The sequence below is a fragment of the Haliaeetus leucocephalus genome, unplaced genomic scaffold (assembly GCF_000737465.1).
Source record: "Haliaeetus leucocephalus isolate CR32 unplaced genomic scaffold, Haliaeetus_leucocephalus-4.0 Scaffold13, whole genome shotgun sequence".
In the NCBI taxonomy this organism is placed as follows: Eukaryota; Metazoa; Chordata; class Aves; order Accipitriformes; family Accipitridae; genus Haliaeetus; species Haliaeetus leucocephalus.
This window is the reverse complement of record NW_010972449.1, coordinates 1,257,441-1,273,199: the sequence shown is the minus strand read 5'-3', so window position 1 is coordinate 1,273,199 and position 15,759 is coordinate 1,257,441. Positions and strand designations below refer to the sequence as shown.

Here is a 15,759-nt window from a genome sequence, read left to right as displayed (position 1 = left end):
AGTGACAGAAGGAGATCGCTTTGGTAGGTGGTAAGAGATCAGCCTAGACTCAAACGTTGCTGTCTGGTCACGAGCATGCCTACAGCCAGACATGCGAGCAGTACTGTAGAGTTAGCTTAATTTCTTTTTCTTTCAGTGGATCCAAGTTTTCGAGTATTCCATGCAAGAGGAGCCCTGTTAAGGCAAAATCCCGTAAAGCCATGCAACTCCCTAGCCTAAAATCCGGAAAGAAGACATAGCCCATCCAGCCAGTGCTTGCCTTAAGCAAACTCTTCCCTGTCCAACCACCCAGAAAGCGAGCACAGTCAATGCAACAGGCACAACCACTCGTCACCACAGCCTGCTGGGTTCGAAACTGGCAGGCAGAAGGCAAACGAAGCCCACTCAGCACAGTACTCAGCCAGGCATCCTTGAAGATCCTGGCCGTTATTGCAGATAAAGCATGTCATGTGCAGGTTTAATCATCGTGGGGCACCGGTTCCTTTCAACCTGCATCCCGCTCTCTTCTGTGATCCTGAAGGAGTTGGCTTCTCTATCTCAAGATCTCAAGAGAAGGCCACGTCTCCACAAATACCACAATTGAGCTTAACCTTCTAGACTGAACCCCGGGGTATTTTTGGTTGCTGCTTTCAGCCATTTCAACAGGCACACTTCTAGAAATATTAAGGATTTCGCCAACAAGAACACAAACGCTCAGCCAGATGAATGCTAAAGCAATGCCACACCTGAGCCCTCAGCAACCAGACGAGGGAAGGAATTGAACAGCAACATCTAGAGTACCTGCTTTGTCTTTCTTCTTAGATATTGTGCAGCTCTTCACAGCTCCCACTTTGGAGAACGTCTGCAAGGAATTTGGACATGTGATTCAGTTCCCTTTGTCACAGGCTTGCAACTCGAGTGACAACGTGGCCCTCTTCCAGAGCCAGGAGCACACGCTCACGGGCCCACCTCCCCCCAACACACACCTGACAAGCAGTCAGTGCAGCTGTATCTTATAAAATTATTTCTGCACAAATACACACATGCACAGAGACTTTTGAAGAATTCAGTACACGCGTTCCCAGGAATCCTCCACCACTCCTGGGAAACAGCGCAGAGAGTTGGGATGGCTCTGGAGGAACACTATGGATTACAAAATGCCCTCAGCCAGGTAGGGACCATAGGGGTGGGTGACTCCTGTGATGCCCCTAGATCGCGGCTCTTCCCAAAGACACGAAGGAGGGGCTGGAGGGCAGCGGGGGCTGCAAACCATCTATTCGACTCCCTTGTAAAACTGCAGCCAGAAGGCAGAAAGAGAAGACAGGACAAGCCCCAGTCCTCCTCCAAAGATTTACATTTGTCCCCAGACCCAACTGGACCAGGATCTCTACATAGTACCACAGTCCCAAGGTAGAGGATCACGGGCCCAGGACCGACTGACATCGCGCCAGCATTCTTGGGCCATGAAATGTGGCATTTCACAAGGCTATAAAAAGTGGCGGAGATGAGAACTCCCAGTTGCTTTTCCTTATTTCGCTATTAACATCCCACGTGGCTTTAGAAATGCTACGATCTCTCCCAAGTGCTTTGCTGAGGTAAAGCAGTACAGACAGCTCAATGTTCGTAGAATCTTAGACGAAAAGCACATCTCAGCGATACCATCATCTATTTATTGCCTTAACACACAAAGCAGTATCACAGCTGCAAAAGTGCTTGTCCCAAGGAGAAGCATTACAGAAAGCACAGGAAATGAGGAGAATGATGAGTCTTAGAAGACTTCGTACTGCCTCCACCTGTCCCAAGGTGGAATTAAACCCCACCAAAACATTTCCGATACATTTGTCTTAATTAATGCCTGAAACCCCAAAGCGGAGGTTCCTAGTCCCAGTACAATCCAGTGCTCCCTCGTCTCCCGTTAGGTCATACTGGCTGCAACTTAACTCCTTTAAACACTTTATCCTTAGCACAACAGGTGGAGAACAGCTTGCTTGCCCCTTGCCTTCTGCAGCAGATATAGTCTGTTCTTCTAACTTGTGCTGGGAGTGGGGGCTTTAGTCCATCAGGCATCTCAGCCTGGCCCTCAACCACACGTTAACTGTCTCCTGCTCCATCTGAACAGATCATGCTAAGCAAAACCCCGTCCCCTCTCCTCGCTTACGGCTCACCTCCTTCAGTGTGTCTTCCGTGGTGGCAAAGTTCAGGTTTTTGATAAACAAGGTACACCCAGGAATGCTTTCTTCTTCCTCCTCCTCTTCTTCCTCCTCCTCTTCCTCCTGCGCTGCTCTTTCCTCTGAGCCCATTATAGCTTCATCTGAAACAAAAAGAATAAACCCAACACTAAGATGTAACAAAGACAAATTTGGGGGGAACTTGCCCACTACCCCAGCTAACAGTTACGACTCCAGCAGAAACAGGCCACTTCTCTGTTGGCTCTTTGTGGGTGGACATAGACTGATGCAAGCTCAACATACAGTACGTGAGCACATCCCCATGAAAACTAAAATATTGCCTATCCTTTGAGTGTAGAAACTCCACAAACCTGCTTCCCCAGCACTCGGACACCCTCACACCAAACCAAGCCAGACACCTACTGACCTAGGCAAGGGCCCCAAATTTGCCTGAGCATCCTTCTGTGCTGCTCTGAAACCTCATCTTTTGCCAATGTGTATCCACAGGATGTGAAATGAGAACTTTCCTATCAGCATGTGAAGGAATATGGTCTGTTAAGCCCAAACACATACTGAAGGTCACTGAAGAACTGCACCCAGCACAGAGGCTGTGGTCCTAAAGGGCTTCACTGTAGTGTTAACACTTCCAGAGTTCATACTTCATGACCCACAAACCTCACTCAGGTCAACAGCAATGAGCACTACTTTGTACAAATCTTGCTTTGGGATTCTGCAAAGACAAATCTGTAAAAAGAAAACCAAATAATCAAGCTGCAATTCAGCAGTCAGAGCAACAGCTTCCTCTGGGGCACCCAAGCCCCGCGGTGGAGCTGTGAAGTTAACAGAAACCTGGATACTGTACAGCTGATCAATGGGCAAATCTGTTGGTATCTGCAGTTGGTCTCAACAAGGAAGGAGGCTTTGGCAACTGCTTTTTGACTCTCTCTATCCATCCATCCCCTCTCCTCCCAACTTCTAAAACGGCTTAATAATTTCTACAGTACTTAATGTGATGAAGAAGCCTCAAAGCTACTGAGCTTTTGCACACACGGGAGGTTTGAGGAGCAATCCATTGGATCCCACACTGAAATGGAGGCTGCGGTGGGACTAGGCCCTTATTAGACATCAGAGGATACACACAAGCACGTGCTCATGCTCTCTCACTCTCTCTTCTCCATTGACTTGTCAACTCCTTTCCTCGCCAGACCACTTGTCTTTTAGAGCATCTTCATTCCCTACAGCACAGCTGATGCTATGCTCATAAGGGGCAAACTACGCATCTCCCTTTGGCATTAACATCCCCCTCAGTGATTTTTCTAGGTTTATTTCTCCCTCATTTCGTATGAGGAGAGCCCGCATCGGGCCAGGGGTGTGCAGAGACTCCCCAGCTCCATCCCAAGAGCTGTCTTTCCCCATACAGCTCCATCTGGTTGCCCTCCCTGCCCCCTGCACCACACAGACCAAGCCTTTTTGGTTGGGTGGTCCAACCCTCCTCACTCCAGCTGGCAGGGTATTTGCTAAGAAGCCACAGAAAAAAACACCCCATTGCCTTTGAAGGAGGCTTGTTTGAGGGAAGAGGAAGGAAGAGATTCAGCGAGACAGGGGTGGGATGAAGAGGTGCCTCCGTCTGTGGCTGGCACAATATGACACGGCCACACGCTGCCACCCGGAGCCCTTTTGTGAGCGAGGCATTCGCTCCACATTCCCTCCCTTCCCTCTCCCAGATCCAGAGGCTGGCAGAAAAGACCATTATCAGCCTCCAGCAGCCTTCCAGGAGCTCCTGTGCTTATAGCCTTTTATCTCCAGGTGAGGGTCTCCGTTACAGGGAGATAAAGTGGCCCCCCACCTCCCCCTGGCTCCAGCCTTCCCCTGTGACCAGGGCCCAGAATGGCAGCCTGGGAAGAGGCTTTTCGGCAGCTTTTCTCCCTCCTCCCAAAACCTCAGAGTCCTGAAATAGCTTCTAGCAAAACAAACCTACATAAAGCCATGCTCCTCCAGCCTCCTCTTTTTCTTTTTTAAAAGGATCTTGAGAGACTTTAAATATACAGGCAAGATTTTTTTTTTTTTACAGCCCCTGGGATGGGGAGAAAGAGGGTATACTCAGGGAGGGAAGATCACATCCTTGCAGTGGGAAATCACCCAGACAAAGCATACGGTGCAGCTTGACACAAGAGCCGAGAAGTAGGTACAAGGACCCCAAAATCTGCCACCAGTAAGTCAGCCTCTCCATCCACCCACTGCTGCCTAGTGCTCCTCTTGCTGCAGCTCGCGCGGCTGCCCATGGGCAGGGACTGTGTCCTTGCGCAGCGCACAACCGCTCACACTCTCAGGGGGTCAGGTCTGGCTTACAGAGAACAGCTACTGCTCTCCCGACGGCTGCTGCCGAGACCAGACTGGACCAAAAATCTCTTCCCAGAGCTCACGTTAGCCCAGTCCAAACTGGACCTGGGCGCTGAGAGCAGCACTTCAGTGCCCACGCCTCATCCAGGAGGTGAGGAGGGCAGGGGCAAGAACGAGCACAGTGCTTGCATGATATGATCAACTAACGCACTGCAGAGAGGGTGACCCTAAGGGCCGTGCAGATGACCTCATGAGGCTGGTTCCATCCCCAAAGGGTCAGGAATATATCAGCATTGCTGCTTTACTTATAAAGGAGCAGCAAAAAAACCAGAGATACCTCTGTCCCAAAGTCAAAGTTCTTACCAGGTACCAGCCTTGCTTTGCCCTCCTTTTCTGGAACCTCAGGGGTTTTCTTCTGAGGGGCTGGGCTGAAGAAGACACCCATTGGAGCCCATTCCAGATATAACGGCACAGAATGAAACTGTAAAGGGAACACAGGAGAGAAGTGAAGAGTGGAGGGCAAGGCCTGAAGAAAAAGCTCTGCTCTCAGCTTTACTTTCCTCTCACTCTGTAGTGGAAAACAACAGTGGAAAAGCTGAGCAACTTTTTCAGCTGGCTAAATTCTCTTTCATTGAAGGAGAGTCTGTATCCAGCCTCACATGGGACCACAGTCTACCACGTACCACGCTCCTGTATTGCAAAAGGTAAAAGAAACCCTCTCCAGGCCACCCAGGCTTTTCGAGATGTGTCACAGCCCCCTCCTCCAGCCATCTTCTGCAGGTCGAGAGCCCCACTCAGCCACTGCTGCACAAGGATGGACCAGGCATCTCCCTAAATCCAAGGGACAGAGGGTAACAGCAGTGGCTCTGGGATAACTCACTTCCCTCAAAAGTCCTCTGCCCCTCACATTTGTAGCAAGCACTCCTTTTTGCAGCTTCACAACTAGCCAAGATCCACACTTGCCAGGCAGCTGCCTACCCATCACCACACTCACCTTGGAGTAGGCCAGCTTGGTGAACGCTTGCTTGGCCTCAGTTGGCTCCAGGAATTCCACAATGGCAGTGATGCCTCCTTCTGGCAGCAGCACCCGGCCCAGGCTGCCGTGCTTGCCGAAGACATCCTCCAGCTCTGCTACACTCGTGTTGGCTGGAAGGTTCTTCACCAGGATCACCGTTTTACTCCGCTCACCAGCAGCCTGCCACGTTCAGTGGGGGAAGAAAGGGGAGATAGGATTTAAAAAAGCAAAAGCCAGTATCTTACAACTGAAGATTTCAGATCCAACACACCATGCTCTCTCAATCCACATCACCCTCTTCCAGGATCCAAGGGGGCCAACAGCCATTTAGCAAACACTTCTATAAGATCTACACCCCAGTACAACCTCCCAGTTCCACAAATGCTCATGTATGGAGGCTTCAGCTCCAGATCCACCCTGGTATGGACACAGGACTCCTTCTCTGCCTACAGCAAGCTGACCATCATACTATAAGCCATCATACTATGTATTTCAACCATCGCAAGGGCAGTTGCATTTTCAAACGGACAGAACATTTCCTAACCCATGTAAGGGGTCAATCCTGCAAGATGCTGAGGATTTTGTTACTAATTTCAAAGAGAGCAGAGGACACTAGGACTAGGCCATCATACAGAAGAGGTCCACATTGCTGCCTCCACCTGGGCATCTCACCTGACTGAAGGAATCCAGGCTGACTCCGTTTTCAATGAGGAACCGGCGAATTTCCTGGACCAGCTCGGTTTCTCCCAGAGCAACCCTCACTGCCACGCTGTCTTTACTTTCCTGCAGACAAGAATGCCAGTCATTTTTTGTTCCTGCTGCTCTCAGAAGCAGATGCAAAGGGAATTTGGCAGAGAGCTTGAAGGTAAAATGCTCCAGCTCCTCTGAAGCTGCTAACAGTTTTGCTGTTGGAGTCAGAACGCCTCCCAAGACAAAATGAGCTTCCAGGAAGGATCTGAGCTTTCGGGTGTAAATTCCCATCAACTTCTAGTTATGTAGAAATGCAAAATTCAGCCACAGAAAAGCAGAGTGGGAAGGAGGGCTGGGAGTGTCACTTTGTCTTCCAGTGACAAAACAATTGTTAGGTTTAGATCCCACAGAGAAGCTACAGCACCACTGATGTGTGCTCGTTGGTGCCCAGAGGCTTTTGGTGCACAAAACAGACCAGGAAGGCCCTGGGCACGAGGCAAAAAGATAGGAAAGTGATCTCCCATCCCTGCTGATCAATAAGCCAACTCACATGATCGAGCACTTGGCTTTTGGAAGCGTTGTACTTCTGAGCAATGGCATCAGCCACGGCATTTGTCCCCACAAACAATGTGTTCCAGTTGTGAGAGCTGTCAAGAGAAAGAAGAGCCAGGTTCAGAGTCACACAGTCCCTTCTTCCACTGGTGTCTCTTTATTCAATGGTCCTGGGAAAAAAAAGCTTTGAATGCCACCAGCAGCAGCCAGGGTGAAGAGTTTGAGAGAAAGAAGGGTGGAACATCCTTAGAGAAGGAACAGGATGAGGGAGACATGACTGGAGAGCAAACAGAACGGCAGCAGTGGCTGCAGCTTAGTTCATCTTCCCTAGAGGTCACTGGTCACAGCTCTGCAGTTATGGCTGGAACTTCAGATGCTGGCTCAGAGGAACACGTTTTTTCAACTGGTTTCCCAGAAGCACAAAGCCCATGCAAGCAAGGTTGCATTCCTTTCCCTTCAAGTTAGAAAGTATCAGCCACTTCTTTCAAACTAATTTGTCACATAGAAAGATAAAGTTTCTACAAGTTTTAGAAATACAGGTGGCCAAGTAGAGGAGAAAGATGCAACTAATCTGAAACCACTACCCTAAAGAATTACAGCATCAGACCAACTTTTTTTAGACACCAGAGAAATAAACTCATACACAAATCCATTCAAAACCATGTTTCTCTCAATTTCTGCTGCTCACTGAACTACTAGCGGTACTTGGACAGAGGAATCAAGTAGGTAAGAGATAAAGGAAACAGAGCTGCACAGGCAAACACTTTACTGACTGTGGTAATCTATACAGCCCCTGCAAAGACCCTACACGCATTCCTGCCTCTTGGGAATTTGGCAGGTTGTGTTGTCTTGCCCCACTACAAGACACCCCTGTACCTGGCACTGTTGGCTTTGTCCCTGGCCTCTTTCTGCTTTTTGTAGGAGGAAGAATCTTCTGCATCTACATCTTCGTTTTTTTCCTTTTTGATTGTGGATGGTAAAAGATGCATCATTCTACCCTAGAAGAAAGGAAGAAGAGGTCCAGCAGCTCTGAAATAACCCACAGAAGTTCATGAACCAAGCAGAGCGGAAGAAATTTTCTGGCAACTGTCCTAGCCAAGCAGCCCAGGTGGAAGGAGGGAACCTTCCTTCGCAAAGGAGATATTACTGCAAGTCAAGAGTAGCCACACAATGTGAGAGACTGAGACTCAGATCTCCTTCTCCATCTGTAGCTCAGATTTTGGCACCTGCAAGGCTGTTCAAACCAGGCTACTCTACCAAAAGCAACTGTGTTCCCACAGAGCAAGGCAGAAGAGACTCAACCTTTTCAGCAAAGCACAGAAGCAAACACTTGGCCACATTACTAACAAACATTCCCACCAGCTGCAGTCCAACAGCACAGTAAAGTGATTAGTCACCGTACCTGGAACACTTGCCCATCCATTTCTGTGTAGGCCTTCACCGCGTGCTCAGGAATCATATAGGTAATGAAAGCAAATCCTTTGGATTTCTTGGTCAGTCTGTCTATAGGGAAATGGATCTCCGAGAGGGGTCCTGCAAAAGGCAAGACTTCACCATGACAGACGTCCTTGCACGGCTGTCACACGCTCTGAACTGGCACCTCCTGGCCAAAGCCAGGGAGGAGGAGAGCCAGGGAGGGCAGAGCAGCTCTGGATATTGCAGAGGGTATGCGGCAAGCCACCAGCCTGGGTGAGGAGCTGCTGGCTGCAGACTGACAAGGCAGGCCCAGCAAAAGCACCCCAGGTCCAGTTGTGCACCTTGTGGCAGCTCACAGGGCTTTGACAAGCGACACAGACCAGGCAAGCTCTGAGCAGCTGCATTTACCTTCAGTCAGGAGTAACGATTTCCACAACCTAACCCTCTCTCCCCACCCCCCGGACACTCTAATGCCAAGACAACCTTAAATTTGTTTAACTTTGAGCTAGAAAAGGGAAGCTTCAAGCTTCCACCTGACATGCCAAACATGAATTTGAGGTCTATCTCAGAGATTCACCTCTTACCTACGGTATCTAGAAATCTCCTGCATGATCAGTATTTCATGCAGCAGGTGCTTTTGGTTATCTTTTCCTCCTCCCTATCACACTAGGACTCACAGCCTGCACTGACTGGCAAGAGCTTTCACTGTTGCATCAGAGATGCGACGAGAGGGGTGAGGGCAGATGCACACAGCAGTACGTGCTTTGAGCAAAGAAGCACGGAGCCAGCATCAGTTTCAAAGCCAAGCAGCCACACGCTACCACACCAGGCAATAAAGATGATGGGAGTCGGTCCATATCAAGAGGTGTGGGACACAGAGCTTTGTCCATTCACACCCAGCAAGAAAACCTGTGGGCACAAAGGAAAGACGTAGCCCTGCAAGTCCCAGCCCCACAGCAAATACTTACCGTACTTGGAAAAGATCTTCTCCAAGTCCTCCTCAGTGCTAGTAAAGGGAAGATTCCTGACAAAGAGTCTCCCTGATTCAGACAAGTCCTCTTCTTCCTCATCGTCCCTCTTCCTTCTTTGCCATGGCTGGTTATCAGGTTTTGCCGTAACAGTTTGTTTTGGAGTATTCCCACATCGGAATACCTCAATGCATCGTCCACCTAATCCACAAACACACACAGAGGCACCTTAGATGCTTCCCAAGGCCATGGGCAAACAATATCAATGCGCAAAGAGCCTGGGCTTACAGCAGTGACACAAGCAATTACAATTCCACAAGCTCTGAGCAGAACTCTGCCTTATTTAAAAAAAAAAAATAACGTGGTGGGGACTGCAAGAGATCAGTCTTCATAAAAAACAGGATAATATTTGCCAGAAAACTCCACAGTCTCCCTTCTTTTCAGATAGCTCCAGCCTTTCTGCCTGTGCCCAAGTCCACAGGCTTCCAAGTAGATATTCGCAGTCTACATAGAATTTTTGCTACTATCATTTTAGTAGTTCCGCTAAGGGCTAGGCCAAGAACGGGTTCCAAACACAGGCTTACAGAATCGTTGGTACAAATCCCCTTCACTATCCCAATCAGATTTAAACAATATCATTTCTATACCAAGAGCAAGATACACTTCAAGCACAGGACAAAAGACAAGGGCCAAAGAGCAACACGCGCGGCTCAGTCACTTGCCAGTTCTATGCTGCTCCCAACACAACACCTGGTTTAGCCCGCGTTAGCTGAGCTGAGGAAACCACCCCCACCATCTGCCTGGGAAAAAACTAAGACAACAGGACACACTTCTGCAGTGAACACTTCAGCAGCTGAGCACCCTGCCATCAACATCAGCCAGAACAAGACAGAACAAACAGCCCTTACCTATGTATTCTTTTTTTCGCTTCAAGGCCCTTTGCACTTCTGCTTCACTCTTCAAGTCAACAAAGATATAACCTTGGTGGAAGGAAAGGTTCAACAGAGCATCATGTGGGGAACACACAACCACTAATTGGCTAATTAAGGGTGAATTGGGCTTTCTTTAATATAGATTCCTATAGATAAAGCATTAGGTTCCCATTAAAGTTTCAATCTGGCCTGAAAATGGCCATGTCAGACTGGAAGGCTGCCTTTTAAAAGCTTATTCTCTACAGGCAAACCAAAGAAGCCCGACTTAACAGCTGAAGTAGGCTTTCACAGGTGTCTCCAAGAGCAAATAAAAGGCGCATCCGCTGTTAGGCTATGAAAGGAAAACAGCATATTGCAAAGTTCCCTGCCAGCTCTAAGGACCTGCTCCACACTCTTTCTGATGCGTACCTCCAGTTGCCACAGCCTGTCAGGAGACCCACCTTGGCTAAAGACTGCTCTGCAGCCAATATGCACAGGTCAGCAAAGTCCCTGGGTGCTGCTGCGGCTATCCCAGAGGAAGAGACATTTCCTTGGCGTGGTTTGGGATGATTAGGAAAGTTCCGGAGGCAGATCAAAGAAAAAGCTCCCGCTGCTACTCCTAAGGGAGCACAGCCAACATTACTCTGCCCGCGGCATCCTATGGACAGCAACGAGGGCAGGTGAGCTGCAAAGTCATAGAAAGGTCTCTAACAATCGGGACACGAGCCAGTGATTTGGAATTGCAGATGAAAAGAGCAGTGGTGTGATTGAGAGGTCCTCTAACTCACAGATCCAACCCCCCTTCCACATATAGACATTACCTGTATTTTTCCCTTGGGTGTGTTTTCCTATCCGGATTGCCACTGGCTTCAGAGGCAAGAAGAATTCACGAATCTTTTGCTGCAGGAAGAATTATAATTGTTTAAATAAGTTCTCAGGTACAGGAAGCAGCAGGTTTCAGACTTAGGTTTTTTTATATACACTATAGAAACCACCATGTGCAACATAAAACATCTCTGCACAAAGCCAGTTCAAAAGTTTCCCTGACTGCCCACACAACTCTCAAAACAGCTCCGTAAGTCTAGAAGCCTCTGCAAAGACCGTGCTGAGTTACACACTGAAAACACCCTTGAGCCTCCATTCCCAGCTCCATAACAAGGCTCACCTCGGTGATGTTCAAGGGGGCACCACGAAGTTCCACTGTGTATGGTGTGCTGGCTTCCACTGAGCTGCCTTGGCTCTGGACAGAAGGATGGGGGAAAAAAGAAAAAAAAAAAAAAAAAAAAAAAAAAAGCTGGGGGAAAAACACCAAAAGTAACAGCACAAAAAGCTATCTTGTCCAACAAGCAGGAGGATGAAGAGTGGGAGAGAATATCAAGAGATTCTCGCAACAGCACCAGATGAGGGTGCAAGATTTGGCTGGGACAGCCAAACCCAGTCACTAAAAACTGAGTTCTGTAGAACAGCGTTTCCTGCAGACAGAGACGGACACAGGAAAAACAGAAAAGCCTCTGAAAACGGCACTAGCAGCACTTGTCTGGAAGCCCCATCTTCAGGAATTCAATCAGCACTAAGAGGAGATCCAGCAAACTTTTTTAATGGCTCCTGCTCAGTGAGCCAAGAAAGCCGGTACCTAGGGGGTCCCACAGACTTCAAGCTTTCAGCTCATCCCTGGAATGACTGAGACACACGCTATCCCATAAAGCTCCTGCTTTAGATAAGACAAAAGTCTAATTCAGCTATACCTCTAGCGCGGATCCTTTTTTCTTCTTCTTTACCGGTGTCTCTTGCTCTCTTTGTTGGGCTTTTGGCTTCCCCCTTTCATCTGTGTGGGTGCTGGTGGTTTCTGCAGTGCCCAAATCCTCCTCATTCTCACTTTCCTCTTCCACTTCCTCACTATCCGTTTCTTCTTCTGTACTGGATGAGGAGGAAGAATCCTTCACCACTTTAGATTTCAGGTAATCCATATCCGAGAGGTCTTTGCTGGTAGCTGCCTTTTTCTCTCCTTTCTTTGCTGTCAGAGAGGAGAGACCAGAGAGGTTTTGCACACAGATGCTGCTGCTGCTCCCTCCCCAGCCAGGTAAAAGCTGAGAACTGGCACAATCATGAGAACCACCCTCCTCTCCTCTACCCTTTCCATGGGAAGAAAAGGCTTGAGAACAGCAGAGCAAAGTTATCTCAGCAATTCCAGACTGACACTGTATCACTGTTTTTCAAAGCAACAGTTCATGTATAAGACAAATTAGAAAGGAGCTTGAGGAACTCCATGGCAAAATATTGTGTCTCAATTTTAACTAAATAGTTCAAGCAGACCCCAAGAGAAGATTTTAAATTGTTCAGTTTAGTTTTTCAGGGAAAAGGAGAGAGGAAGCTGTTTCTCCAAAACACCCCTCCACACCCCACCAAAGAGGAACTGATGACACCTACGTTTTAGTTACCCAGAAAGAGATGAGGAGCAGCAGGGAAATTGCTATTCACTCCAACAGAACAGCATAAGGAAATACCACGTAGGGAGGAAGAAAGGCTCCAAAACTACATCCATCACTGATGCAGGGACACTGGATTCTAAGATGACATACACCAGACTGCAGCCCAGATTTCTCAGTCTTCTAAGTTAACCTGCTACTCCCTTCCCATCAACTCTGACAGAGCCCAAGGACACACGAATGCTTCCAGAAATATGCAAAGGCAGACCAGACAAGTTCACGGACATCAGCTACAGGTTACTGAACAAACAGAAACCACATCCAGCTATGGAAATCCTGGAGATAAAAGTGCCTGCAGGCTAGGAGAGCATTTAAGGGAAAGATGCAGATGTTTGCCCTGTTAGTCTTCCCTAGACATTGACTTAAGCACCCAGGGGAAAGCACAAATGCCATACCCTTAATGTCAGAAACTGCACTTCTCACATTTCCCCAAATTCGGGAAAACAACCATACATCCACAGCCCACAGAATGAGTCTCATGCTTGAGAAACCACCTTCCTGATTACACTGTCCCCATTTGGAGGCAGGACTCTGAGTCAGGTCCGACCAGCACACCTGCTCTCACATTCACATTGTGACAAAGACAAGCAAAGGGTGATAGTTCCTCTTGGTACCTTTAGCTTCCTCTTCATCTTCAGAAGGTTCATTCCCATCCTCCTCCTCCTCACTCAGCTCCTCAGACTCATCTGAATCAAAGTTGAGATAATCAGCTGCTTGCTTTGATTTTCCCTTCTTGGGCTCCTCCGCCAAAGTGTCATTAGCCCAAGTGGCCACCTGAGACCGTTTCTGGTGAACCACCAAGAATTCCTGGAATGTTTTATCTTCTTCCAGCTGTTGAAAAAAAAAAACCACAACAAGCAGACAAGCTGTGAAGACAGACACAGGAGAGCTAGTAGCAAGTTTGAATTCAAAAAATATCTCATTTCCAGCAATGTAAAAATAAATAAATAAATAAATTCCTTAAGGGGAGTTCACTTTACATTAACAAGGTGAGCACTTAAAGTGACTAAAGTCTTCTCAAGACCTCTCAGTCCTACTCTTTCTTTTTTGTAATTGATGTTTAGAAAGTACCTTAAAGAAGAAAACAAAACCTTAAAAAGAGAAAAACCGTACAAGTTACACATGACAAAGCTCGTATATGGTTAAAACCCAGAACTGTTGAAACAGGATTGTCCTGGACGCAGTTTGTGGTCACACAGGAGTAGCTGACAATTAAAAAATTGGTCCCCAGTGTTGGGATTGTTAAAATAATGGTTTCTTACAGTAGAATTGGACTGTCACGGAGTTGGTTAAACCATACACCTTGCCTGAATTAACAACACGGGAAGCAGTACAGAAAAGAGTTATTCAGCTCTTGCCCTTAATACAAGCTAGCAAGAATGCGGGGATTGCAATTTAACCTCAACTCACCTCCTTTAAGTTTTCTGTTGGATCTTTCTTCTTTTTATCCTAGGAAAAAAAAGATTTTTAGAAAGCCTTATTAGAAGCACAGCCACGATAATTTCTCAGGTAACCTAAGGGTACAGGGAAGATAGACCCTAAGGCAGAAAATACCAGAACCAGGACTCCAACATCCGTTGTCCCAGCCACTCTGTCCCCTTCTCCACGCACCAGGCTACCCTTCCCTCTGCCAAGACACTGACATACATCAGAGCCTCAAGAAAACATACAAGACTCACTTTCTTTGTGCCTGCAGGAGCTGCACTTGCCACAGGTTTCTCTGCCTGTTTTTCTGAGGCAGGGGCCTTCTGAGAGTGCTTACTCCATGCTTTCGGTTTTGAAGGGTCACCAAAAGACTTGCATAACTCAACCTGAAAAGAATCGATCAGATCTTTAATTAAACATATATTCAACAGTCTGGTTCTATAACTGCTGGATAGGCCACGTTCAGGAACATTTTTTATAAGCCTGATGGGATGGAGGGTGTGCATGCAGAACAGGCAGCTTCACACAGATATTCATCTTAGGAGCACAGAGCTACATCTTCACTCAACATGGGCAACGGTTTGTTGTGCTCTTTTAAGCACAGTCAAATAAGTTGTTCTGTTTATCATGAATCATCCTCTGTCCAGAACAGCATGATGAATGACTTTAAATTAAAAATGACCTCAAGTTCAGAAGTTCAATTTCTGACAGCTCAAAACCTGACACCGTTGTTCCAACCAGCACTGAAATCGCTGCTAGTGCACGAAGACAGCCCATCTGAATCAAGTACCTGATTGAGACTCCAGCAACGAGGCCTAGCATCAAACTTTGCTGTTTTGCTGCAGAGAAATTAACATTTAGGCTTTCTTGGCCCCCGGCTGCTCACACCTAAGACTACCAAAATCTCCAATGACAAACTTGCTTGAGACTCAAAAAAGATATTTTTAAAGATCAACTCACTGTGACTCTGGAAGTGTCTATGAAACTTCTGTTGAAATGGTTCAGTGCCGTTTGAGCTTCATCTTCAGACTTGTAGCCAATGAAGCCAAATTTCCGGAACTTGCCATCCTTGGTGAACTTCAAACAACAATCGGTCAGCGTGCCGAAGGCAGCAAACAGCTTCCGAAAGCGATCTTCCTTCATCTGGGAACCGAGGAAGGACAACAGGAAGGCAAATCAGCAATGCAATGAAAGATGCTTTGCATCCAAAGCAAAACATTTGCTATCAGAGGGCTCGCAAAGTGCCGTAGGAACCACACCGTATTGTGGTGAGGCTGATAAAAAACCCCAAAACACACGCATCAGCTACCAAACCGCTTCATCCCCTCTGTGAAGCCACTACATGTACAGATGAAATCTCTGTCTGCAACGCACCCACAGCCAAAGCATGCCCACAGCTCTCGGGGAACCGGGGGCCCCACAGCGCTGACCTGCCACAATCAAGCCCCCAGTTCAACCACAGACACGCTGACACCCTCACGGGAGACCCGGGTGGCCGCAGACCAGCACAGCGCGCCCCTCTGCCCAGCTCCTGGAGAAGGAGGACATGGCAGTGGCCACAACAAGCCCCACTCCCGCACCCTGGGGAGGCGGCTGCCAGCTCCCCTCCCCTGGGGCACGTCCCCACGGCATCTCCCTGACCTCTCCCGGGGCATTCCCAGCCCACGGGTGCCTCCCCGTTGTCCCACGAGGGCCCCCGCACACCTCCAGGACCCCCTCCCTCCTCAGAGCCCCTTCCCCCAGGGCATCTCCCTGCTCCCCCCCGCCCCGAACCGAAGACCCTCTCTCCCAGGCAATCTCCCCGCTCAT

The 15,759-nt window shown here is 48.2% G+C and overlaps 1 protein-coding gene across 1 annotated transcript in view; it reads right to left on the bottom strand.

The window, feature by feature from the left end:
- The window catches only part of RBM19 (RNA binding motif protein 19), a 69,985-nt gene that overhangs the window by 53,996 nt on the left and 230 nt on the right, over positions 1-15,759 (bottom strand). Inside the window, exons 2-18 of the mRNA XM_010574258.1 lie at positions 14,911-15,093; positions 14,205-14,336; positions 13,936-13,974; positions 13,140-13,356; positions 11,785-12,053; positions 11,205-11,279; positions 10,861-10,939; positions 10,037-10,108; positions 9,129-9,329; positions 8,147-8,277; positions 7,621-7,742; positions 6,743-6,839; positions 6,175-6,285; positions 5,482-5,682; positions 4,851-4,968; positions 2,145-2,290; positions 781-841 (exon numbers count right to left, since the gene is read on the bottom strand). Coding sequence (XP_010572560.1) covers positions 781-841; positions 2,145-2,290; positions 4,851-4,968; positions 5,482-5,682; positions 6,175-6,285; positions 6,743-6,839; positions 7,621-7,742; positions 8,147-8,277; positions 9,129-9,329; positions 10,037-10,108; positions 10,861-10,939; positions 11,205-11,279; positions 11,785-12,053; positions 13,140-13,356; positions 13,936-13,974; positions 14,205-14,336; positions 14,911-15,093 — 2,254 coding nt within the window. The remainder of the gene's footprint in view (positions 1-780; positions 842-2,144; positions 2,291-4,850; positions 4,969-5,481; positions 5,683-6,174; positions 6,286-6,742; positions 6,840-7,620; positions 7,743-8,146; positions 8,278-9,128; positions 9,330-10,036; positions 10,109-10,860; positions 10,940-11,204; positions 11,280-11,784; positions 12,054-13,139; positions 13,357-13,935; positions 13,975-14,204; positions 14,337-14,910; positions 15,094-15,759) is intronic.